Source organism: Cynocephalus volans, chromosome 4, assembly GCF_027409185.1.
Source record: "Cynocephalus volans isolate mCynVol1 chromosome 4, mCynVol1.pri, whole genome shotgun sequence".
In the NCBI taxonomy this organism is placed as follows: Eukaryota; Metazoa; Chordata; class Mammalia; order Dermoptera; family Cynocephalidae; genus Cynocephalus; species Cynocephalus volans.
In genome coordinates this window covers 133,744,067-133,764,827 of record NC_084463.1, presented here as the reverse complement: position 1 = coordinate 133,764,827, position 20,761 = coordinate 133,744,067, and the positions used below count along the sequence as shown (strand labels likewise).

Genomic DNA, 20,761 nt, shown 5'->3' with positions numbered 1-20,761 from the left:
ATATCATTCTCTAAGAATTTAAGATATGATATTTCTGCCGGCAATCACAGACATAATCTCAGCAATCCAAATGCAGGAAAGAATGACACATGAAATAGAAGATTGAAAAAGACATCTTTTCACTTTTCTCTATTTAGAGTCCAACTCCTCTAGCAACCTTGCCCAAGTCATTTTTTATAACAACATTGTATTTTGCAAAATAGAACAGGACATTTTGAGTCCCTCCCCCCTTTTTTTGAAAATAGGATGATTAATCAGGAAAGACAGACAGAGATAAAGTGACCCAATGATTCCACTAATAAAACCAGAAGCAAGAGTCTTGACTTGAGAACTTCCAAAGACTGCCATTTCTGCAACTAAAATGTGTATCAGAAAAACATTAGATAACAGCAGACGAAAAACTAAGAACAATTTCAAGCAGAGAGGCTGAAATCATTGTTAAATCCCCAAATACAAAAACAAGCTTAGTTAGTTTTTTTTTTCAGCTCTCTAGAAAGCCCAGAAATGACCCAAGATGAAACACTGCCAAGAAGACCTTTTCCGTACAGTTTGTCCTGTGAAGATAAACATTAGAAACATTTTAAATAGTATTTTCCTTATTCTCCCTTCCCACCCAGCATAAACTTAGTCACCGTGATAAGGCAACCATAACATCAGCACTATTTTCCTTCCATGATTATTTGTAAAGTTAAAGGATAAAGTTTATCCAGTGTCTTACAAACTAAGCAAATGTAAAGGACCATTTTTCCATTTTTATTACTCTTTTTTGCAGAAAAAAAAAATGACCACTTATTTTGAAATGTGGTTTGAAATCCTCCATCAATGAAAGTTAATAAATGTAGATTTGCTTTTAATATCCTGTTGTTATAGACTTTGACCCTTTTCTTTCTAAAGCTCCCAAACAGAAATACTTTGCAGGGATTTAGAGCCAAACATCCAGGGAGCTTGTTAGAGGCCTAGATTTTGATGTAGAGCAACAGGTCACTTCTTACACTTTACAGTTGAGGTTTTCAGTGTCCAAACAAGTGTCCGGGGCCTACACTTCCCATCTGTAAATCAGCATTTTCTTGAATTATTATTAACTGTGGTAATTAGATCAGCAGAAAGGAGGACTGTTCATTTTCTAATAAAGTTCTTTCTGGAGGATATTTTCTGAATACATTGCATAGTGAAAGCCTCTGAAGGAAAGATAATTCTGATTCTATGTACAGTAAACGTTTAGGAATATCCAGTCATATCCCCAGATCCTTAGGCATTTCTGATAAATGAATTGGTACTAGACCCTGCTTTCATTAAGGATGGTGAAGGAGCAGGAGTAGAAAACTTTGGCATGGTAATGGATATCCTTTTCCTTAACACTAAAAGACCTGGCATTCAGGACAACTGATAAGCAAAAGACATAGCAGTTTACCGGTCATTGCTGTTGTTGTGAGATCCTGAGTCTTAGGTTGTGAATTAACAAACCAGGCCCATATCCAATTATTTTGCTTCTGAGCTGCTGTGTGGCTGTTTGAGGGCACAGTTGCGATAACTGGATCAATTATGAAAATATCATTTAGTGAGATTCCCTCTATAAAACCTTTATTCTCAATTCTGTTTATGTAAGTGTCTGTACCTATTACTTAATAAAGATTAGAAAAGAAAAATTGAGGCCTGGTTTTACCTTTCTGAGCTTTCTAAAGTGTCCCAGAATCTTAGGACAACATCAGAAATGCAAATTCTGTAGGAGTATCAATTCAATGCTACTCATTCTTTGAGCTGAACGCCTTGAATTCACAATCAAAGCAAAATCAAGCAGTAACTTAATAACCTGTGAGAGAAAGAGATTTTCTACCGACTTAATTGGATGGCTCAGCCATGAACTGAAGGTCTTTGAAGCACCATTTCATAAAGTTGTTTTCATTCATTTTTCTTTGGAGTACCTTTGGAGTTGCTTGCCTGTGTCTTTTGGGTCCATCTAGCATTGTACCCGGGTAGCTTAAGATGACAACTGGCATTTCAAAGTCCCACCCACACTCATCAACCTCAAGTCAAACTTTCTGTTTAATCAGGAACTTTGCAAAGGATGTCTGTTCAAAGTGTTGAAATTAGATAAAGCTTTCTCAAGGAGCCATCTATCACTTTTTGTCACTTTTGATGTTAATTCAGAATGCGTTTCCAGAAAAGAAACAAAACTGCCAAAATTAGAGAAATTCTGGACTCTAATTAGAGAAAAAACAATCAGCAACATTTTGCAATTTAAAATCTCTCATTTGACTCTCAAGTTGGACTTGAGTACAGAATGTTTCCCTATAGAAGCAGAATGGCAAAAATGATCAGGATAAATATTTAAGCCAGTTGAGATTTAAAAAAAACATTTTAAGTCATATACCCCTTTAACAATCTAAGTTATGGCCTCTCTTCTCAAAAAAGTTAACTTACACATATACACTCTCAAAATTTTGAATATCTTATGGCTTATCAGTGAACCTACTGAAAGTCCACAAACCCTAGGTTTTAAACTTTGACTGTATACACACCAAATGCCAACAACCGGCACAATCTGTTCCATGCTATAAAGGACACATTAATTCAGAACAGAGAGTAGAGCGATAGGAGCCAGTTTCACCCACGATGCCCCAGATATACCCGAGCATCTCCTGGAAAATCCATAGACATCCCATTTTCACCTCAGAAACTTCATTAAAGATGCACAGTTCCTGCCACCCACACCCTATTTTTTCCCTGGACACCAGGAAAAAATAGTACAACAGGAAATAAACCTACAAGAGCAAGATAGAAATAGGAGTTATTTCTGTCTTCCTAAAAGGAGTTCTATGAGAGGAGAAAATAGAAAAAGCTACTGCCTCGCCAGCGAGTTTCCAGTTTTCCCCACCCAAGTAGGCCATGCCAAAAAAAAAAAAAAAATTATTGCTTTGACACCCAGAAGACAAGGAAATAGAGTGTTCCAAGGCAGGAGTCTGCTTCCTGAATTAGTTTAGGTTTCTTGATTCCAGCAAGTTCCAGATCACCAGTAAGAAGAGGCTGATGACACGCTTCCAGGAGTGCTCTTGCAAAAATAACAGTTAGAATAAACAGCCACACCTACCCAAATGGTTGTTCTTACTAGCTTACCCTCTTGCCACCCACTAAGGACCCTTGAGGAAGGAATGAGCCAGCCAAGCCAAAGACTGGCTTCTTCTGTGTACTCAGCCAGCCCTCCTCTTGACCTCTGCCCTCCTGCATGCACTAGGGAGGATTTGCAATCTCTCCCTCCTACTATGTCCGAACTCTCAGTCCAACAGTGATAACCATTTGGGAATCTCCTCACCGGACTTAGAAAATACAATTTTATTCAGGAACTTATCAGTGCTACCTTTTTCTAGTATGCCATATGCTATGTTCAAGTTTCTACCTGATTATTTTCTTTGACACTTTTCTTTGCATGAATTGATCATCTTGGATCTGCCATTGGCCTTATTGGATATTACAGTACTTCAGTGGCTCTCACATTAGATCTGGACTCACCTGGTGGACCAATTGGACTCTCTCTTCCTTAACTGCTAAAAGAAACTTAGCAAAGTGCTGTGACAGGAGGAAAGCACTATTCTTTTCTCAACCCAAATCCTGAACTATGTTGTAGGTAAGTCTCATGGCACTTCTTTTCCTTGATTTCCAAACTAGCATGTAGTCTTCATTAAGGTAAGTTCAACTCTGAATTCCCAGAAACTAGAGCAGTGTCTGGCACAGAGATGACCTCAAACATGGATCACATAAATGAGTATCTCACTAATCCTTACTTCTCTTCATTATTACTTTTTAACAGTGTTTACCACTGGATCCCAAGCTTTAGAACAGTCCTGGTAGATAGCAGGTTCTCAAAACATATTTGCTGTCTAACTAACACAGGCAGGAAAAGTGCAGTTTTTAGGAGATGTGCTATGGATATTAATGAAATGTGCTAATTTCCTTTTCTAAAGCACATGTGAAATACCATTTTATATATAGTGTTTATATAGTATTGGCCACCTGAATGTTAACTTCATCTAGACCCCACAAGATATGTTTTGTCAGGATTTTCTTCTATGGTAGGAAATGGTACTTTAGGGGAGACCTGTTTTGCTTCCTGCTGGCACCATTCATTATCATGTTTGCCAACATCTAACAAAATTGCATGCCTTCATGATAAGCACCTTCAACATGGTTACTTTTAAAAGGCAGAGAACCCAAGAGGCAGTGAGTAGCCAGCGGTACAGCCTGCTTGGTTTGCAGAAGGCTCTCACAGGAAGGGTTGCCCATGAGACTATAAACTATAAGGAGAGGCTATCTCCAGAGAGTCGAGAACCCAGGAAAACAAGTGCAGCTTGAAGATATCTGCTTTCCAAAATACTTCAAAGAATCTGCAGGGAATGACTGGAATCCCAAGCCTAATTGTATCACCCCCTTGGCAAGCTGCTAACAGAAATTAAAAATTCTGTTGAGCAAGTCACCTTAAATTAAATTGGAGTGCTGTGGAGGTTTCCCTGGCTTCTGGGTGACAAGAGATAAAAAAAAAAGGGGGGGGGGGCTTTGTTTTGAGTATTCACAAATCAATAAATTTCTGCCACACTTGTTTAGAAGCCAGAGTTCCACCCCTCCAGAGCTGTAGCCAAGAAAAGAGAAAATCCACACCATACTAGGAAAATCACTCTAGACACAGATGCCCTATTTGAGTTTGAATCATCCATAGAAGGAACACGGCCAATCTGGAAATCTGTTTTAAAACACACCATAGGGGAAAAGCAAACAGGGAAGCAAAGAAAGAGACAGGAAAGAGACACAAGCACTTTCCAATGCAACTGAAGCACAAAGGGCAAAAAATCTGAAGAAATCTCATGTTTCCATTCTTGCAGTGTCAAGCAATGAATTACCCACACACACCGAATAGGTATTGAGAACCTTCCCCAAGAGGCTAAAATATAGAGCTCTTAAGCTGATTTAATCCGATCAGAAAACTCCTCCAAATATGTTTCTTTGGACCAAAAATGAAGGAATTGTTAAGTAAATCATGGTTGATGAGTATGATGATATTCTGCAATCAATCACATGTGTATAAATCAGGTTAAAACATAAAGTTAAGTGAAGAACGGAGTCAATGGAATTGTATGCATACTCTGTGGTCCTGACTTCATGAAAACAATCCTACCCACAGCAGATAAGAACAAGAAGGAAACATGCAAAAATGAAAACAGTTTCTGTATCAGGCTTGACTTGGCACCATATCCCCAGGGACAAAAAAATAAGGGGAGCTCTTTAAATAAAAAAAAACTTCTCATATGGCACTTCTTATCCCAAGGTTAGAAAACAGAGTTGTAGATGAAAAAAAAATTGTAGGCAGTAGTAGTCAATACATACAGAGCACTGACAACCACAATATCCCACATCCCCAGATGATGTCACCTACATCTAGACCTCTAGAGACAGGAGAAAATCAACACATGAGTGCATATCACTCAGGAAAATTGGGGACGTTTTGCCAAGGAATTGCTATTGGAAAGCACACTGATTCATTCTCCTTACTGGTAGTAGAGGGACTCTCTGTGTTGTCAGGGACCCAGAAACTGTCTTGGTCTGGGGAGGGGTGTGCAGTTGGGAGGTGGGTGCGGAAGATGCTGTAATCTCTGGATGTGCTCCTTTCACTGGAGGCCCCGCTGCTCACATCCTCATCAGTAGAGTTGCTGGGGTTGAGGTCTTCAGGGTTTGTTCTGTATTCTCCTTTCTTGCTGTAACGAGTACCATCACGGTTGACAATAGCTGGGAGAGAGAGAAGGCACTTTCAGAACTTCACAGCTGATATTTTCTGAATACAGGAAAGACTGTGGATAGTCATATGACACAGCAACTTCGAAGCTATTTTCTTTTGTATTAATAAAAACAACATCTATGTGTCTAGTGGTGAGATACAGTGTCTACTGCACCAACAAAGTGCACCCTCTCTAGCCCCCCCACACACACCCTGGAAATGGGGAAGGGAAAGAGGATGTACTGGGGAGTCCCCAATATTTAAATCCCAGCTTCATAAAACTCTAGACAACGTAAATCTGAGCTTCAGTCTCCTTATTTATGAGATGGGGTATAATACAGTCAGCCCTCTGTATCCATAGGTTCCACATTTGCAGATGGAAAATATTTGGGGGAAAAAATAACCCCAAAAAACTACATTATAAAAATAGCAATACAACAATAAAAAAATACAAATTAAAAATATAGTATAACAACTATTTATACAGCATTTACATTGTATTAGGTATTATAAGTAATTTAGAGAAGATTTAAAGTATAAAAGAGGATACGTGTAGGTTATATGCAAGTACAATGCCACTTTATATAAGGTACTTGAGCATTTGTGGATTTTGATGTCTGTGGGGGGTTTCTGGAACCAATCCCCTGTGGATACCAAGGGACAACTATACTACCTTCTGGATGGGATTATTATGATCATTATGATATACATTGTAAGGAAAGTGCTCAGCACAGTATTTAAAATACAGCGGATGCTCAGTAAATGATAATTTTCCTACCTGGTTCCCTACTCTCCCTCCTGAAGCACATGTAATATTTATTGCTATTAATTCCATCTATTTCCAGAAAAGACTTGAAGTGGCAGACTAATGGCCTCAGTAGGGAAGATATATCTGCAAATCCATGAAGAATTCAATTTCCTTTCTCAGGGGCAAATTTCATCAATTTAACTCAACCCCCACTCCAAGCTAGGAAATCAGTGTGTCTAAATAGTGACAGAGCCTCTGTGGTCCTCTGTGAAATTCAACCTCAAAATTTATAAACACAGATGTATATAAAGAACGAAATCTTTTGTTTAAACAAGTAAATGACTAGAATGGACCAGAAGAGAAAGAGTAAGAATGAATTTGTTCATTGTTCCTCCTTAAAAGTATTGTTGCCTTCAGGTCACAGCCACTTACTACACAAGTGTGCATTTAGCTAAAATTACTTTCTGCTGTTTTGCATTGGTGGGACTAAAGATTCCTTTTATCCACCTAGCTAGCTTAACCAAGTAGAATTATTAATAAAACCCAAATGAAAAAATGAATTTCCAAAGTCTCATTCACCCTGATAATCTCTGCAGATGAAGATCTGATAAGGAAATATTATTGACCAAACTTGTACATATCTGGACTATAAAAGAGATTTATGGGGACTCAGGAAATGGGGCATTTATTAAGTATCTACTATGGGCCAGGCATTTATTAGACATGTTATGTTTCTCAAGTTTCATGACAATTCTCATATGTTGTTCCATTATATATGTGAGAAAACTGAGGCTCAGAAAAAGAAAGTCATCCCTCTAAGATCCCATAGGTAGTAAGGAACTAAGATTTCAAACCAGGCTTGTCTGAGACATCACATCTCACATTGTAGCCATTGTTGTGTGAGGCCTGCCCTTTCTTTCTATTGCAAGGCACAGGCCAGGGACGGCAGGAGGCTGGATTCGTATGGCCTCAGAAGATTCTCTCCACCACACTTATGCCTATGAACTGTCAGCATCTGGTTCTGAGGAAGCAGAAATCAGATGTCCTCAACACTGTGCTACTTCCCAAAGAAATGAGACTCAGAGGCAACCTGAAGGTACTTTCAAAAGGGCTGCAAAGTGAAGTGGTGGGGAAGCGGGGAGGGGGAGGGAGGTTGGGGATAATTGGGTGGGGGACACGGGGTACAAGTGCAATTTGTGGTAATGGGTATACAGCCAGTATGAATCTGGCCCCCACATCATGGGGATGAGGGGTGACAATCAGCTTTGTATCTCATGAATATTCATAACCAATAAAAAAAAGCGCAGCTCATCTTGACTTTAAACAAGCTAAATACATTTCTAAGTTGTTTACACCCAGACCTAAATCTACCCATAGAATTTTCCATACACTGACATTACTTTTAACTACTCTGGAACTAGGAAGAATCAACATAATCCTTTCTATACCATGGCTCTTCAAATATTTAAATTTACAACACTGTACCCCACAGATATGTATCATCAACTCCATTTCAACAATAAAAAAAAATATTTATATATAAAGTACTTCAAAAAATGGAATTAAATGATAATATGAATCTTTTCATGAACTTTTTGAAGACCCCTTGCAGAATCAGGGTTAATAGTTTGACCTATTTGAAAGCTCTGATTGAGATTTTCTGCTTGCTGAAGTGCCAGGTGCATACTTCTGAAAATAATCGAGATGATTTTTAGCTGGATGTGTTATAAATAATGTGGAAACACATGTCAGGCAGTTTCCATGCTTCAAAATTATCTCTCAATACTTAAGCTATATCAAACAGAAAATTCCTATTTGTGGCTGGAATGCCTACCCCTGACCCTTATCAATACCTCTCTGCAAGAAAGAGCATGGCTCAGAATCAGAGCCATCAGCAGCTAGACGTTAAGAACATTATTTAATTTTTCTTACGTTTAAATTTATTTTTAAGATTACCTTCTATTCATGACCAATAAAGCTGGGTCTCCAGCTGCAATTTCTTTTTAAAAGTAAATGTATTTTAGGTAAAAAAAGAATGGGTCAATTAAATGAAAAATACCAAGTAAATGATAGTGCTGTGTACAAAGATATGCCAAAAAAATTGAAAGTGGTTTTTAAATAACCTAAGTTTGAGGAACAATACATGAAGGTAAACCAGAGAACAATTTCAAGCCATCGGCAGAAAAAAGAGGAAGAGACATCGAATCACAGCTGACCATCCCCAGCCTGAAGGAAGTGACTGATACTCTATTCAAACATAAACCACAGACAGCACATCTGACGCCTTTCCCAAGAATGAGAAAACTCAATCCACATTAGAAGAGATACATACTTATGGTAACTCGTCCTTCAAAGGTATTGGGCAGGTCTGTGACGGATGCGCAGTCTTCTTCAAGTGGAGCTATGGAGTAGTGAAGAAAAGCGTGAGAACTCAAAAATATATGAGCAAAATTTATCCTCATGTCTCTTAGTAATGAGGATAGAGTTGACGTATCCCAAATAATTTTCTTTTTCTGAAACTTGGTAAGTCTGCTAGAAACTTCTCTGCCCTTTGGAAGGCATTTTCCATTTTTATTTAACTTCATACATTTCTGGAAACTTACTTATCACCCCCACACCAGCAAATTTATTTATTAACAAATATATATGTTCTACATCAGACACTGCGAAAGCCTGGGGCTACTGTTGTGAATAAGTTAGATCTGGATCCTCCAATGAAGCGTACATTAGAGAGCGTTTTTAAAATTTACTGTTATAAAAGAAACGTGGGCACATTGTAAATTTTTTTTTAAATAAAGCAAGGTATGAGCTAGCCTGGGAAAATAACTTGTAACCTCAGAAACCTACAGAATTGATGGGAAGACATGGCAGACACACACACACAATCAAATGTGCACCAACATGAACAGCATGACAATCTGAAGATTAAAATAACATAGTTAAATAATTTACTTAATCAAGCTATTTAAAAACAGATAATCATTAATCCTTAGTTAATGTCTTGATTTATATATTAATGTAGTTGATCTCTCCAAGTGCCTACTTTGTACAGATCGCTTCTTAACGTGTAGCTCCTGAGATCGGCCACCTTAGGTCTTGGTGCTCAGAATATTCCCCCAAGCTACTGTTTCGTTATACTTCATCATGGGTACCTCTAGCTTCTTTTTCTTTTGTTCTCCTTTCATCTTCTACTCCTCCATCCCCTTCCTCGGAAATAAAAATTTCTGGCTGTACCTTGGGCCTGCCCGATCACCCACAGACGTTCTGAGCAGCACTGCCTGAAGGAAGACCTCTGAACATAGGTCCTGAAAATTCCACCCTGCCTACCATCCTGGGTCTTAACAGCAGCCTGGCAAGTAGTTTAACCAACCATTCCATTCACACCAAAATGCTACATTCAGTGGCTAGACCTTGTGTTGAGCTCTGAAGAGTCAGAAAGCTTTATGCTGGTTTTGCTGTTATAGGAAGGTTGGATCCATTTGTACATTGCAGCTTCCATACTGAGCGTGTGCATGTGCACGCTTAGATATAAAATGACAATTTATTTGTTAGGTTAGTTTCTCCCAGAGTTGCTTCTTAGCAAAGAGGAAGGAAAAAAGAAATGGATGGGTGGATGGATGGATGGGTGGAGGCAGGCAGACTGCTCTAACAAGGAGGGCTGTTATCACAAGTATTTTAAATATCCTGCCATAAATTGTCAGGTGCTCATAACAATGGACCCAAACAAGTTGAATGAAACAGGTTTTGGCTGCTTCTCAGGACCTGGGAGCATCTTTTCCCACAGATAAAGGCAATGAATGTTCTTTACCTGCTTATTTCTTTGGCCTCATATGAAACTAACTGGCAGCTTTACACATGCAGCTGGAGAAAAGCAGGGTTTAGGGCAATCCATTCTTGCAAAGGCTGATCTAAAAGATTTTTCAAAAAGAGGCTCTTCAAAGAGAAAGGTCACCTCCTTTGGTTGGTGAGGCCACTGACCAGCAATCAATCTAAGCCAGCCCTTCATTACTCCGCATACCCATCACCACCATGCATCACCTTGTCCTCATTTTTTCTTCACAGTTACCACTGCCTAAAATTATCTTGTTCATTTTACTTGATAGCTGTTCGTGGCGCATCTGCCAGCCCCCACCTCTTGCTAACCATCTCCTCCACAGAAATATGTAAGCCCCAAAGAATGAGCAGTAATCTTGTCTGTGTTGCCAGGACATTTATATGTGTGATGTAGACAGAGAGGCACCCAGTAAATATCTGTTGAATGAATGAAAAAGTAAAATAGTACTAACGTAATTTCCCATGGGTCCATTCTTTCAGTAAGCATACCTAAGAGTTTAACCCTCCAAATGGTCTGCATGTATAAACAGGTCTAGAAGCATTTAGATAAACCCTGAACAGTAATGCCATAAGAAATCATTAAAGTAAGTTATAGTTATATGGCTTGTCATTTATTCCTTTTAAGCATTTACCCAAAACTTATATGCCAGACCCCATAAGAAAAAAGTAAAAAAAAAAAAAAAAGATATGCATGTCTCTGTTCCTGCTCCTGAGAAATTCACAAGGTCATGGGGAGGCAATAATAATTAATATTTCTTTATCTTTTTACAGTTTTCAAAAATATTCCTCAAAATTCTCTCACTTGAAAATAAGAGCGTATAGCTAACCCGGGGAATTTGGGGCAGTATCCACCCCGTTTGTCTTGGGGACACCAGGAGAGAATGGCCTAACCTAGGAGATGCTTCTGATATTCACATGTTGCGCCTCCTCAGAAATGTTGTGCATGATGGCTCCTTGATGTCAGGATGGAACAATCTCCCCCAAATTCAGACACACCTGCAGATAACAGTAGTGTGCTGGGAATTTCCAGGAGGTAAGTTGTAATAGAAGAGGGCACGTGGAAAATACTAGGACAGTTTTATGAATGATTAGAGCGTTTGTTCCAATGGACCCTGTTCATGCTCCATTTCACCTTAACTTTTATAAAGAACATCAAATCTGGCAAGAATACTGAGACGGATGGTGACCCAAATGTGCAATAATATACCCACGCTCCCATGCCAGATCACAGGCCCTCATTAGACAGCCCTTCATTCTGTTTAATGAGCATTGCACTGCTGGGAGAGTTAGTCCCTGAACCCGAGAATTTGTTAGAAAGACTCTGGGGGTGGGCTTCCTGGTGGGCTGCGTTCTCAGAAACCTTGGCTCCTCCCCCACAAAAACAGCCAAGAGAAACATGAGTTATTCAATGGAGCTACTAATCGCTGGGTACCAGATAGAAAGCCACCATCTTTAGTGCTTGATATGTTCTAGGTGTCCTATAGTTGTTGAATAAATGAGTGAATGGATAAACAAACAAATGTAGAATCTGCCTCATAATTCTGCCTTCAAAAGAGAATGAGGCATTTTACCGAAAGCAAGCTTTAAAAATGAGCTAATTCAAGTTAGTTCTCTGGGTTGTTAACACAGAAGCCACCAGGCTTAGGCTGGGCCATAAGCACTGAGAGATGAGGCAGCAAAAATCACAAAGCCTTTTCAGGATTTATCTCATTTTCATTTATAAGCCACAGTCCATATTTTCCAATAATAGTGCTAAAAATTTAAGCTTTAGCACTATTACAGAAGCTACCATACTAAGCTACCATTCTGTGATACTATACAGAAGCTACCTGCTAAGACAGAATTGGGTGTCATCCCTGTAGCCAGTTTATGGGGCGATCACATCACTGGGACCTGACAACCTGCTCGCAGTTCTCAAGCTAAATTAGATTCAAAGACCTTTTGAATGAGATATTTGCATGGAACAGAAGGTCATCAAGATCTTTAGCTCACTTAATGCCCTTATCATCTAACTCTAAACCAAGAAATTTAGAATTCATTTATCCTTAGACACATTTATCCTCTTTCCTAGTTCTTTATTTTTTTGTTGTTTGTTTGTTTTGTTGCTTCAACAATATTGTAAACTCCTTTAAAACAAGACATATAGCCGCTGGTTCTTTCTTACCCCACTTTGACTAGCTCAGTACTGAGCACATATAGTTGAACAATAAGTATTCTCTTTATATGTGAAGTAAAACATAAAAGCAGCCTATTGACATTGAGTAAATTTGGGAAACAGAAAAGGAAAAACATTATTTCTTTTTTTTTTTTTTTTTTGTCTTTTTCGGGACCGGCACTCAGCCAGTGAGTGCACCGGCCATTCCTACATAGGATCCGAACCCGTGGTGGGAGGGTCGCCGCTCTCCCAGCGCTGCACTCTCCCGAGTGCGCCACGGGCTCGGCCTGGAAAAACATTATTCCTAACTTTACTAATTTTCATTTAGCTATTTTGGATTGCAATACACCCCCAATACTTCTCAAACTTTTCAACCGAAGTAACCCCCTACAAAAGAGAGGAAACTTAGTCAATGTGTCTGATCCCTACTCCAGGGATGGGCCCAATCTCATGGGCAAAATCAAGGGCAGGGAGAAGAAAAGCGTCAGTAGCAGTCTTCCTAGATGGATTCAATTCCAGGTCATAACACAGTGTGAGCTCTACCTTTTTGAGCTAAGGTTCTTTCCAGCAAGTGACTCCAACTTGTAAAACAGATGAGACAATGTGGGTAGTCAGCTACATAATTCAGTGCATACATTCACTGGACAAGATTTAGCGGGAGAAGAAACAAGCAGTGCTCAGAGACCCTCGGGAGTATGCAGTCTCACACCAGCCCTTTTGCATCGGATCCATCCTTCATCTAACCCACAAATACTTCCCAAGGTCTCCCTCTGACTTCTTGCACCAAAATGCACAACATGTCACCCTGGGTCTATTTCCTGTTTACTTGTATGTGGTTTTTCTGTAAAGTCATTAGAATGGATGTTCCGGGTATGGGAATGGGAACTGGATGTGGGCCAGGTACTGTTTAGCCTTGGTCAGATTCTCATTCTTTAAGTCAAACTCCATTTGTGCTCTTTGCTCATATAATGAGGAGGAGGAAACATTCTACCATTTCCTCCTCCCTGTTTTGTGTGTCTGTCCAAGCTTTAGGGACCTGTATATATTTGCCATAACTTACCAGCTTCACACACTCCATTTCTACTCGCCAGCCCTGCTGCTTTTCCTTTCTCCTACACTCCAGATTTCCTTTGAATTTGCACTCTGTTCCCTACTGCTCACACAACAATATGTAGGTGGCATTGCCTAAAGCCAGTTGATGTAATCTCACAACTTCTTTGATGTCCCTTCTGTAGCTTAAAAATCGATGCAAATTTTATATTCTACTAAATATATTTTTCTCGTGCATATAATGTCTTAAATCACTTTCCAGCTAATCTCACCTCCCCCTTCCATCTTTAAGGAGAACTGAAACTCCAGGAAAATGTGCCAAGTTTGCCTGGAAGCCTGATCTTTCCCTTTCCCACAACTTCAAACATCCAGGGGAGACAGAAGGATCAGTTTAAGAAGTGAGACTCTTCACCATTGGCATTCAAAAATGGTACATTTATGGTTTCGATTCATCTCAAAAGACCCTGAAAATTCATGATGTATAGAATTCTTTAATTTTGCTGGAGCTTGAATTAGACTTGGAAGCATGAGTTTCTAGGCTAGAGGCTGGAAGAAAATCCCATAGACAGGAATGGAGCCCGGCCAGCATCTGCATCTTGACTTTCTTACTCTCTAGTTGTCTCAGCTCTTGGGTAAGGGACATTCAGAAATGTCAGGAGCCTACTATATGTCCTCATAACCTTATCTCTGGCTCCCACATATAAAAACATACCTCTCAGCTAAGCTATTTGGCTTACACCCCAAAGCTATCATTAGATTCATGCCACTCCCCTATGTTAAACCTACAATGACTTCCCATCGCACTGAGAATAAAATCCAAACTCTTTACCACTGTCTACAAGCCGCTGTGTGATCTGGCCCCTGCTTACCTCTCTGATCTCATTGCTTGGCATTCTCTCCTCTGCTCACCGAACATTAGCCACCTTTGGCTCCCTGATGTTCTCCCAACAGCCTGAGATGCTCCCACGTGCCTGGCTTCGCAGTGGCTGCTGTCCCTCTGCCATGGCGTCCCTCCCTCACTTCCATCAGGGCTCTCCTAAATGCACCTCCTCAGAGGCACTTCCCTGACCACCTTCTCAGAAAAAAGCATCCCTGGCACTCTTTGGCCTCTCATTCTGCTTTCTTTTGTATAGCACTTACATCACTGTCTGGCTTCATATAAGGTATTTAATATTTGTTTGTTTATTGTTTGCCTCCTTGATTTAGCATGCAAGCATCATGGAGACAAGAATCTTGTCTCTGCTATAGAGATATTCCGGGAGCATTTGTTATAACAGAACAGAAGCTATGTGAATCCCCCACTTCAGTCCAGATCAAACTGCCATGCTCCTGAAGGCTTGCATGCCAACCGCAACACAAGGACAACAGATGGAGAACCAACCTGAAGCATTGAAGCAGTACGTGTCATACTGGGAGGTGTTGGATGTGAGGATGTACACCCCTGTGTTGTTTGCTGCACAAATGGAGTTGGGGTGGATCCGGGGGATCACCACGTGCCCTTCTATGAACCCGTACCTGCAAAAGAAAAACAAGAGGTTATCTACCTGCAAGACTGTGATGGAAATTTCATCACATCCTGTCAACTGACATTTAATGCAATGCAACACTTCATTCAACTCACCCCTGGGGATAGTAGGGATTTCAACAACTGAGAGATGAGAAATCCAAGAATAACAGCAGAGAGAGTGCAAGAGAGATCAACAAGGCTGATAGAAACAAAGTGATTTTATATACAGACCTACGAAGAGCTTTTTTAAGACAAACAAACAAACAAAAAACAATAAGATAAAGAAGGATCACGAAAGAAAAAAATTAGTATCAAATAAAATTTGTGGCCAGCAGCGTGGTATCGGTTTGAACAAGCAGAAGGAAGCCAGGTTATGATGTGAGATTCACTCTGGCTCTCAGTTACCTTCCTATTTTTTGGAAAATACATAAAATGACTGGCTCCCATAAGATAGGAAGAAGTGGTTCTTCATTTCAGTCCACAAATTTCAGAGCTGCCTTGTTTCCCAAACCCACTCTTCCTTGCTGGCCTCACCTTTTCCTGCAAGTCCCTCACTCCACACTCCATTATTCTAAGCATGAAGCCTTGTTCATATGCAAGCATGCAGCAGCACATTTGCCTCCTAAGCACCTCAGGCATAACTCTCTTGCCAGTGAAAATAAATTGACCATCCTTAAAATGGGAGTGATAACAATTAAGTAAGTAGATAGCAATGGCTCATTTAGCTTAGGAACTTTCCAGAAGCAGCTCGGCCAGAGAGACGCTGAGTCCCTCTTTCCCACCAAGGTGTTTCTGGGAGCATGTTCCGCCTGGAGGCCCTTCAGATACAACATACACAGCCCAGCCTCAGTGCACAGCATCCTGGTGACTGCATACTTCCTTATCACACACTTTTCCCTCAAATATAAAATGCTTCAGAAAATGAGATGTGGGCTGAGAAAGTACTATCTGCAGGGGAAGCCTGGTGGCATTGCGAAGGCAGAGAGGGAGAAGCTAAATCCAACAGGTTTTTGAAAATGCATTGCTGGCTAAAAAGTGCACCGTGTAGATCCTTTTCATCTTTCCTGCCAGGGGCAACAGTACAGACTACATCGCCCTGGAAGACCCATGGGCATGTCCGTGAGCTTGACGTTTCTAAACACACAGAACTCTTTATGTCTCTGTTGCAACTGTAGCTCGCATGACTAATTCCTCATCTGAACAGACAGACTGGTTTCCCAAAGTCTCTTTAGCTTGGTGGGGGGAGGGGGCATAGTTAAATGTTAATAAGTTTCCATATATCTGAGAGTTGCTACTAAAAGGGTGGGGCAGACAAAAGAGGCTAGCTGCGAAGGTTTCACCCTAGCCTGTGCAACTCTGCCATCTGTCCTCCAGCAGATACCTGATTCATAGCTACCTGAGTGAAATTACGCAAATGATGTTGCAACACTTAATACCAGGATGGGTGGAAAGATAAATTTCTTTGGCACAGTTTTTCTTTTCTTTTTTTTTCTAAATAATACTCTTCGGTGACCCCACTCTCACCCACCCCCGCCCCACCACATCGCATCAACAAGTATATCTAATACGTTTCCTTTGTAAGTTATTACTGAGTTTTTGCCTCATCGTGTCAGTTTTACATGTCACACAAAAAGTGAGTTGGGGATATTAAAATTTATATGTGTGTATATGGCATGAGTAAGTTACTGTTCACAAGGAGGGGGACTTTATTCAGCAAATCCCTGAAGCATACTTCCCTCCTCTTTTGCTTTTAGTCCCTTGGGAGGGCTTGGTCATTAAAATCTTGTCCTGGGGTCAGACTAAGTAGGACCAGAATCCTGACTCCTCCATGGGCGAGTTGTGTGGCCCTGGGTGAGCTGCAGAGCTTCTCTTAGCCTCATTTGCTTCATCCATAAAGTGGGGTCACACTATAGACCCATAGTACAGTTGAAGGATTAAGTGAGGTGATGTGGCCAAGGGGACAGCAGGGCTCCCAGCATCTAAGGGCTTGATGATTGGCCAGAGGCAGTGATAAGAGCTTGCTGGTTCTCAGCAGATGAGAACATCTTTCTATGTTGCAAGTATGCCTTGTCTGTATTTCATAATCAAAATTCAGCTTACTGAGTCCACTTTCTTAGGCTAGTGGCCTAGTCAAAGCCATATTTAAATGATTAGCCTTAGGGATAAAATAAATGGATTTCCTCATTGGCCTTTCTCCACCGCAGCCTATCGTCAGGTTCACTAGCTACCAGAGCTCTCTCCCTTTCTCTGCTCCTTTTATATTCTCCCAGAGCTAGCTCTGAACACATACAGAGGGCTGCGTACATCTGCTCTTTGTGTTAGGTCGGTGCTGGTCCACAGAACTTTCTTCAATGATGGAAATGTTCTGTAGTCTGTGTTGTTCAATACAGTAGCCACTGGCCATTTGTGACAAACTGAGCACTTGAAATGCAGCTACTGTAAGTGAAGAACTAAAGTTTTAATTTTATTAATTTTAGTTATTTTAAGTGTAAATCGCCATATGTGGCTAATGGCTACCATTCTAGACAATGCAATTTTATTTATTTTTTATTTTTTAAAATTTCTTATTGAAATTCACTGAGTGTACATATTCATAGGATACAAAGTTATATTTCAATACATGTATACGATGTGTGATCATCTATTCAGGGTAATTAGCATATTCATCATTGCAAAACGTAATCATTTCTTAGTGTTGTATATATTTGATCTCTTCTAGCTGTTTGGTAGCATGCAGTAAATCATTGTTAATTATAGATTTCTGGTCTGACTCTACACCAATAGGACTTATTTTTCCTATCTAGCTATAATTTTGTGTCCATTAGCCAGCCTCTCACTATCTCCCCCACCTCCTGCCTTTAATAACCACAGTGCTTCTTTCTCCTGTTAATAGTCCAACTTATTATTATTTATTTATTGTTTATTTTGGTTTTGTTCTCTTTTTTAGCTCTCACAAATAAGTGAGAGTATGCAGTATTTCTCTTTCTGTGCCTGGCTTATTTCACTTGACATAATTTTCTCCAAGTTCATCCATGTTACTGCAAATGGCAGAATTTCATTCTTCTTTAGGGCTGAGTAGTATTCCATTGTAAATATGGACCATATTTTCCTTATCCAGTCGTCTGATGATGGACACTTAGGTTGGTTCCACATCTTGGCTATTGGAAATAGAGCTGTGATAAACATGGGGGTGCAGGTATCCCTTCAACATGATGCTTTCCATTCCTTTGGGTATACACCCAGTAGTGGAATTGCTGGGTCTTGCAGTAGTTCTATCCATGATTGTTTGAGAAACCTCTGTACTGTTTTCCATCATGGCTGCACTAATTTACAATCCCACCAAAAATGTAGAAGGGTTCCCCTTTCTCCACATCCTCACCAGCATTTGTTATTTTCAGACAACGCAATTTTAGACAAGAGATTTTCCTTTTCCCTTTCAGCAAGAGTCTCAGCCACCACTTAAAATGTGAGTGCATGCCTCTATAACCAACAATGAGGGACAGATGCATCTAAACTACATTTAATGTTTTCCATAAACAGTTCTGCAGCTTGACTTTTCAAAGCAGTCTGTGTATGGATTTGTTTCTCTTCAAAGAGAAAGGGGAACCAGTCACCTAAGGATATTGCAAAAACACAGAGGGGTAGCTGCAGTCTGAGGTGGAAACTTCAGAGCAGTTATGATTACCCAGACCTCTTCTAGTGAAAATAAACCAAACCAAAACTCTTCATTTTTGTTGTTACTGCTTGTTGTTCATGTGCACCACTGGCCAGAGAGCCATCAGAAATTCAAAAACTAAGACTCTTCCCTGTTGTGATTATCACGAAGCAAAGAGGTTTGAGGAAGGCTTTATGGAGCACTGAGATATTTGAGAAGAGCCCTGTCGGGGATCCTAATAGTAATATATCTTAAAATAGTATATCTTAATAACTTTCATGCCATTTTATTTACTTTCTCAAACTAGAGCAACACAGATGCGAAACAAAAGAGTGAGAGAGAGTTGTTTGAAAAATCTGCTTTGAGCCAAGTCTGCAGGGCCAAGTCTCTACCAGCCACATATTTATTTTAAACACTGTTATTTGGTTTGCATTTTCTTGTGGTTCCGACAATGATATTGCAGCTTCTTCAAAGCCAGGAAAGCACTGTGGAAGCATGTTTGGCAAGAGGATTCCAACTGATATGACCCTTAATGGCTTCTTCTGGGCTCCCCCTCTGTGATTCACAAAGGTGTCTTTAGTTGACTTTAAATTCCAGTTGTCACACAGATTCCAGATTGACTTGGCCAAATTAATAGGTGCGGCCAACTCTTTAGGCAATAAACTATTCATCTTATGTTTCTTTCTTCCCCTTTTATTGTTTTTTCTTTGGTGTGTTTGGTTTTTTGAGGTGGTAAGATACAGTTTCTGTTTCTCATTTGCATTTTTATGTATTTTGTTCTTGTGTATTCATGGAAGTAGTTCTCATTTTTTGGATTACTCCAGATGAAGTACTCCCTTGAGGGTTTCTTGTAGGGCTGGTCATGTGGTGGTGAACTGTCCTATTTTTGTTTGCCAGGGAGGAGCCTTCCAGTTCTAAGCCCCACCCCCTGGGCCCAGGCCACCAACTCTCCCCAGTGGGCGGTGCTGGTCTCTTACCTGCAGGTCTCAAACCCATGTTTCAGGGCTACCTCCATCTGCTCCATCGTGGGCAGGGTGCTATTGAAAGCCTTGCAGAGGTCAGGTGCCTCCGTCCGAGAGATGCTGTAGCGACCATTTTTCTCCACATGGAATACACCTGCATAGCGGCAGGTTATATTCAGATCTATAGAATGAAACAGAAATGTTAGATTCTTTTGTATAAATAATTTGAGAACTGTAAGAAATTTGTTTTAGGGTAGACTCATTAAAAAAGCAAATAAACTTCTCTACTGGCCAGAGCCTTCAAAATTCACTCCAGCATTCCAATGCACCATTACATTGAGCTCAAATCTGAGATAAGACATGGAAAAGTAGCATCACTCTTACATTCTTTCCATTGGAAATGTGTTGTTGCACTAAAACAAAGTTTTGAAAAAGCATATGATTTATTTCTGATTATTGAAGTAATACAAACACATGGAAAACTTACAAAATGCAGGGAGGTAATAAAGGAAAACAATTCTACCACTAAGAAAACTACAGCAAACATTTTGCTGTATGTTCTTCTGGTTTGTTTACTGAATACACACACACACACACACACACACACACACACACACACACACACACACACACACACACACACACACACATGATATAAAATGCTTGCATAGGTGAAACAATAAATATACAGTTCTAGATTTGGGAATCTTCCATTTAATCTTGTATTATGAGCATAAGCATTTTCCCACAATCAGATGGTGTCACTCTGTGGCTTACAACCTCCAATGGCTTCTAGATGCACCCAGAATAAATTTTCTTCTCATGGCCAAGACCAACGTGATCTGGCTCCTGTCTCCCTCTCTGTCTTCAAAGTAGCTTGCAGTGCTCTAAGCACAAAGCTTTCCTTCAATTCCCTCAGACACTGAGCTCCTTCCCAACTTACAACGTTTTTATCTGCCTTCCCCTCTATCTGGAATGTTCCATCCTCAGACAGTCACATGGGTGGCTCATTCTGTCACTCAGAATTTCAACTCCATATCACCTCCTCCTAGAGTCCTTTCCTGAACACCCTTATCCAATACCTAGCTT

At 40.1% G+C, this 20,761-nt stretch overlaps 1 protein-coding gene across 11 annotated transcripts in view; it reads right to left on the bottom strand.

Moving 5' to 3' along the window:
* CD44 (CD44 molecule (IN blood group)) overlaps positions 1-20,761 on the bottom strand; it is an 84,261-nt gene that overhangs the window by 31,507 nt on the left and 31,993 nt on the right. For all 11 annotated transcript variants that reach the window (XM_063093595.1, XM_063093597.1, XM_063093599.1 and 8 more), the window contains exons 2-5: positions 19,688-19,853; positions 14,930-15,063; positions 8,842-8,910; positions 5,539-5,772 (exon numbers count right to left, since the gene is read on the bottom strand). In XM_063093595.1, coding sequence (XP_062949665.1) covers positions 5,539-5,772; positions 8,842-8,910; positions 14,930-15,063; positions 19,688-19,853 — 603 coding nt within the window. The remainder of the gene's footprint in view (positions 1-5,538; positions 5,773-8,841; positions 8,911-14,929; positions 15,064-19,687; positions 19,854-20,761) is intronic.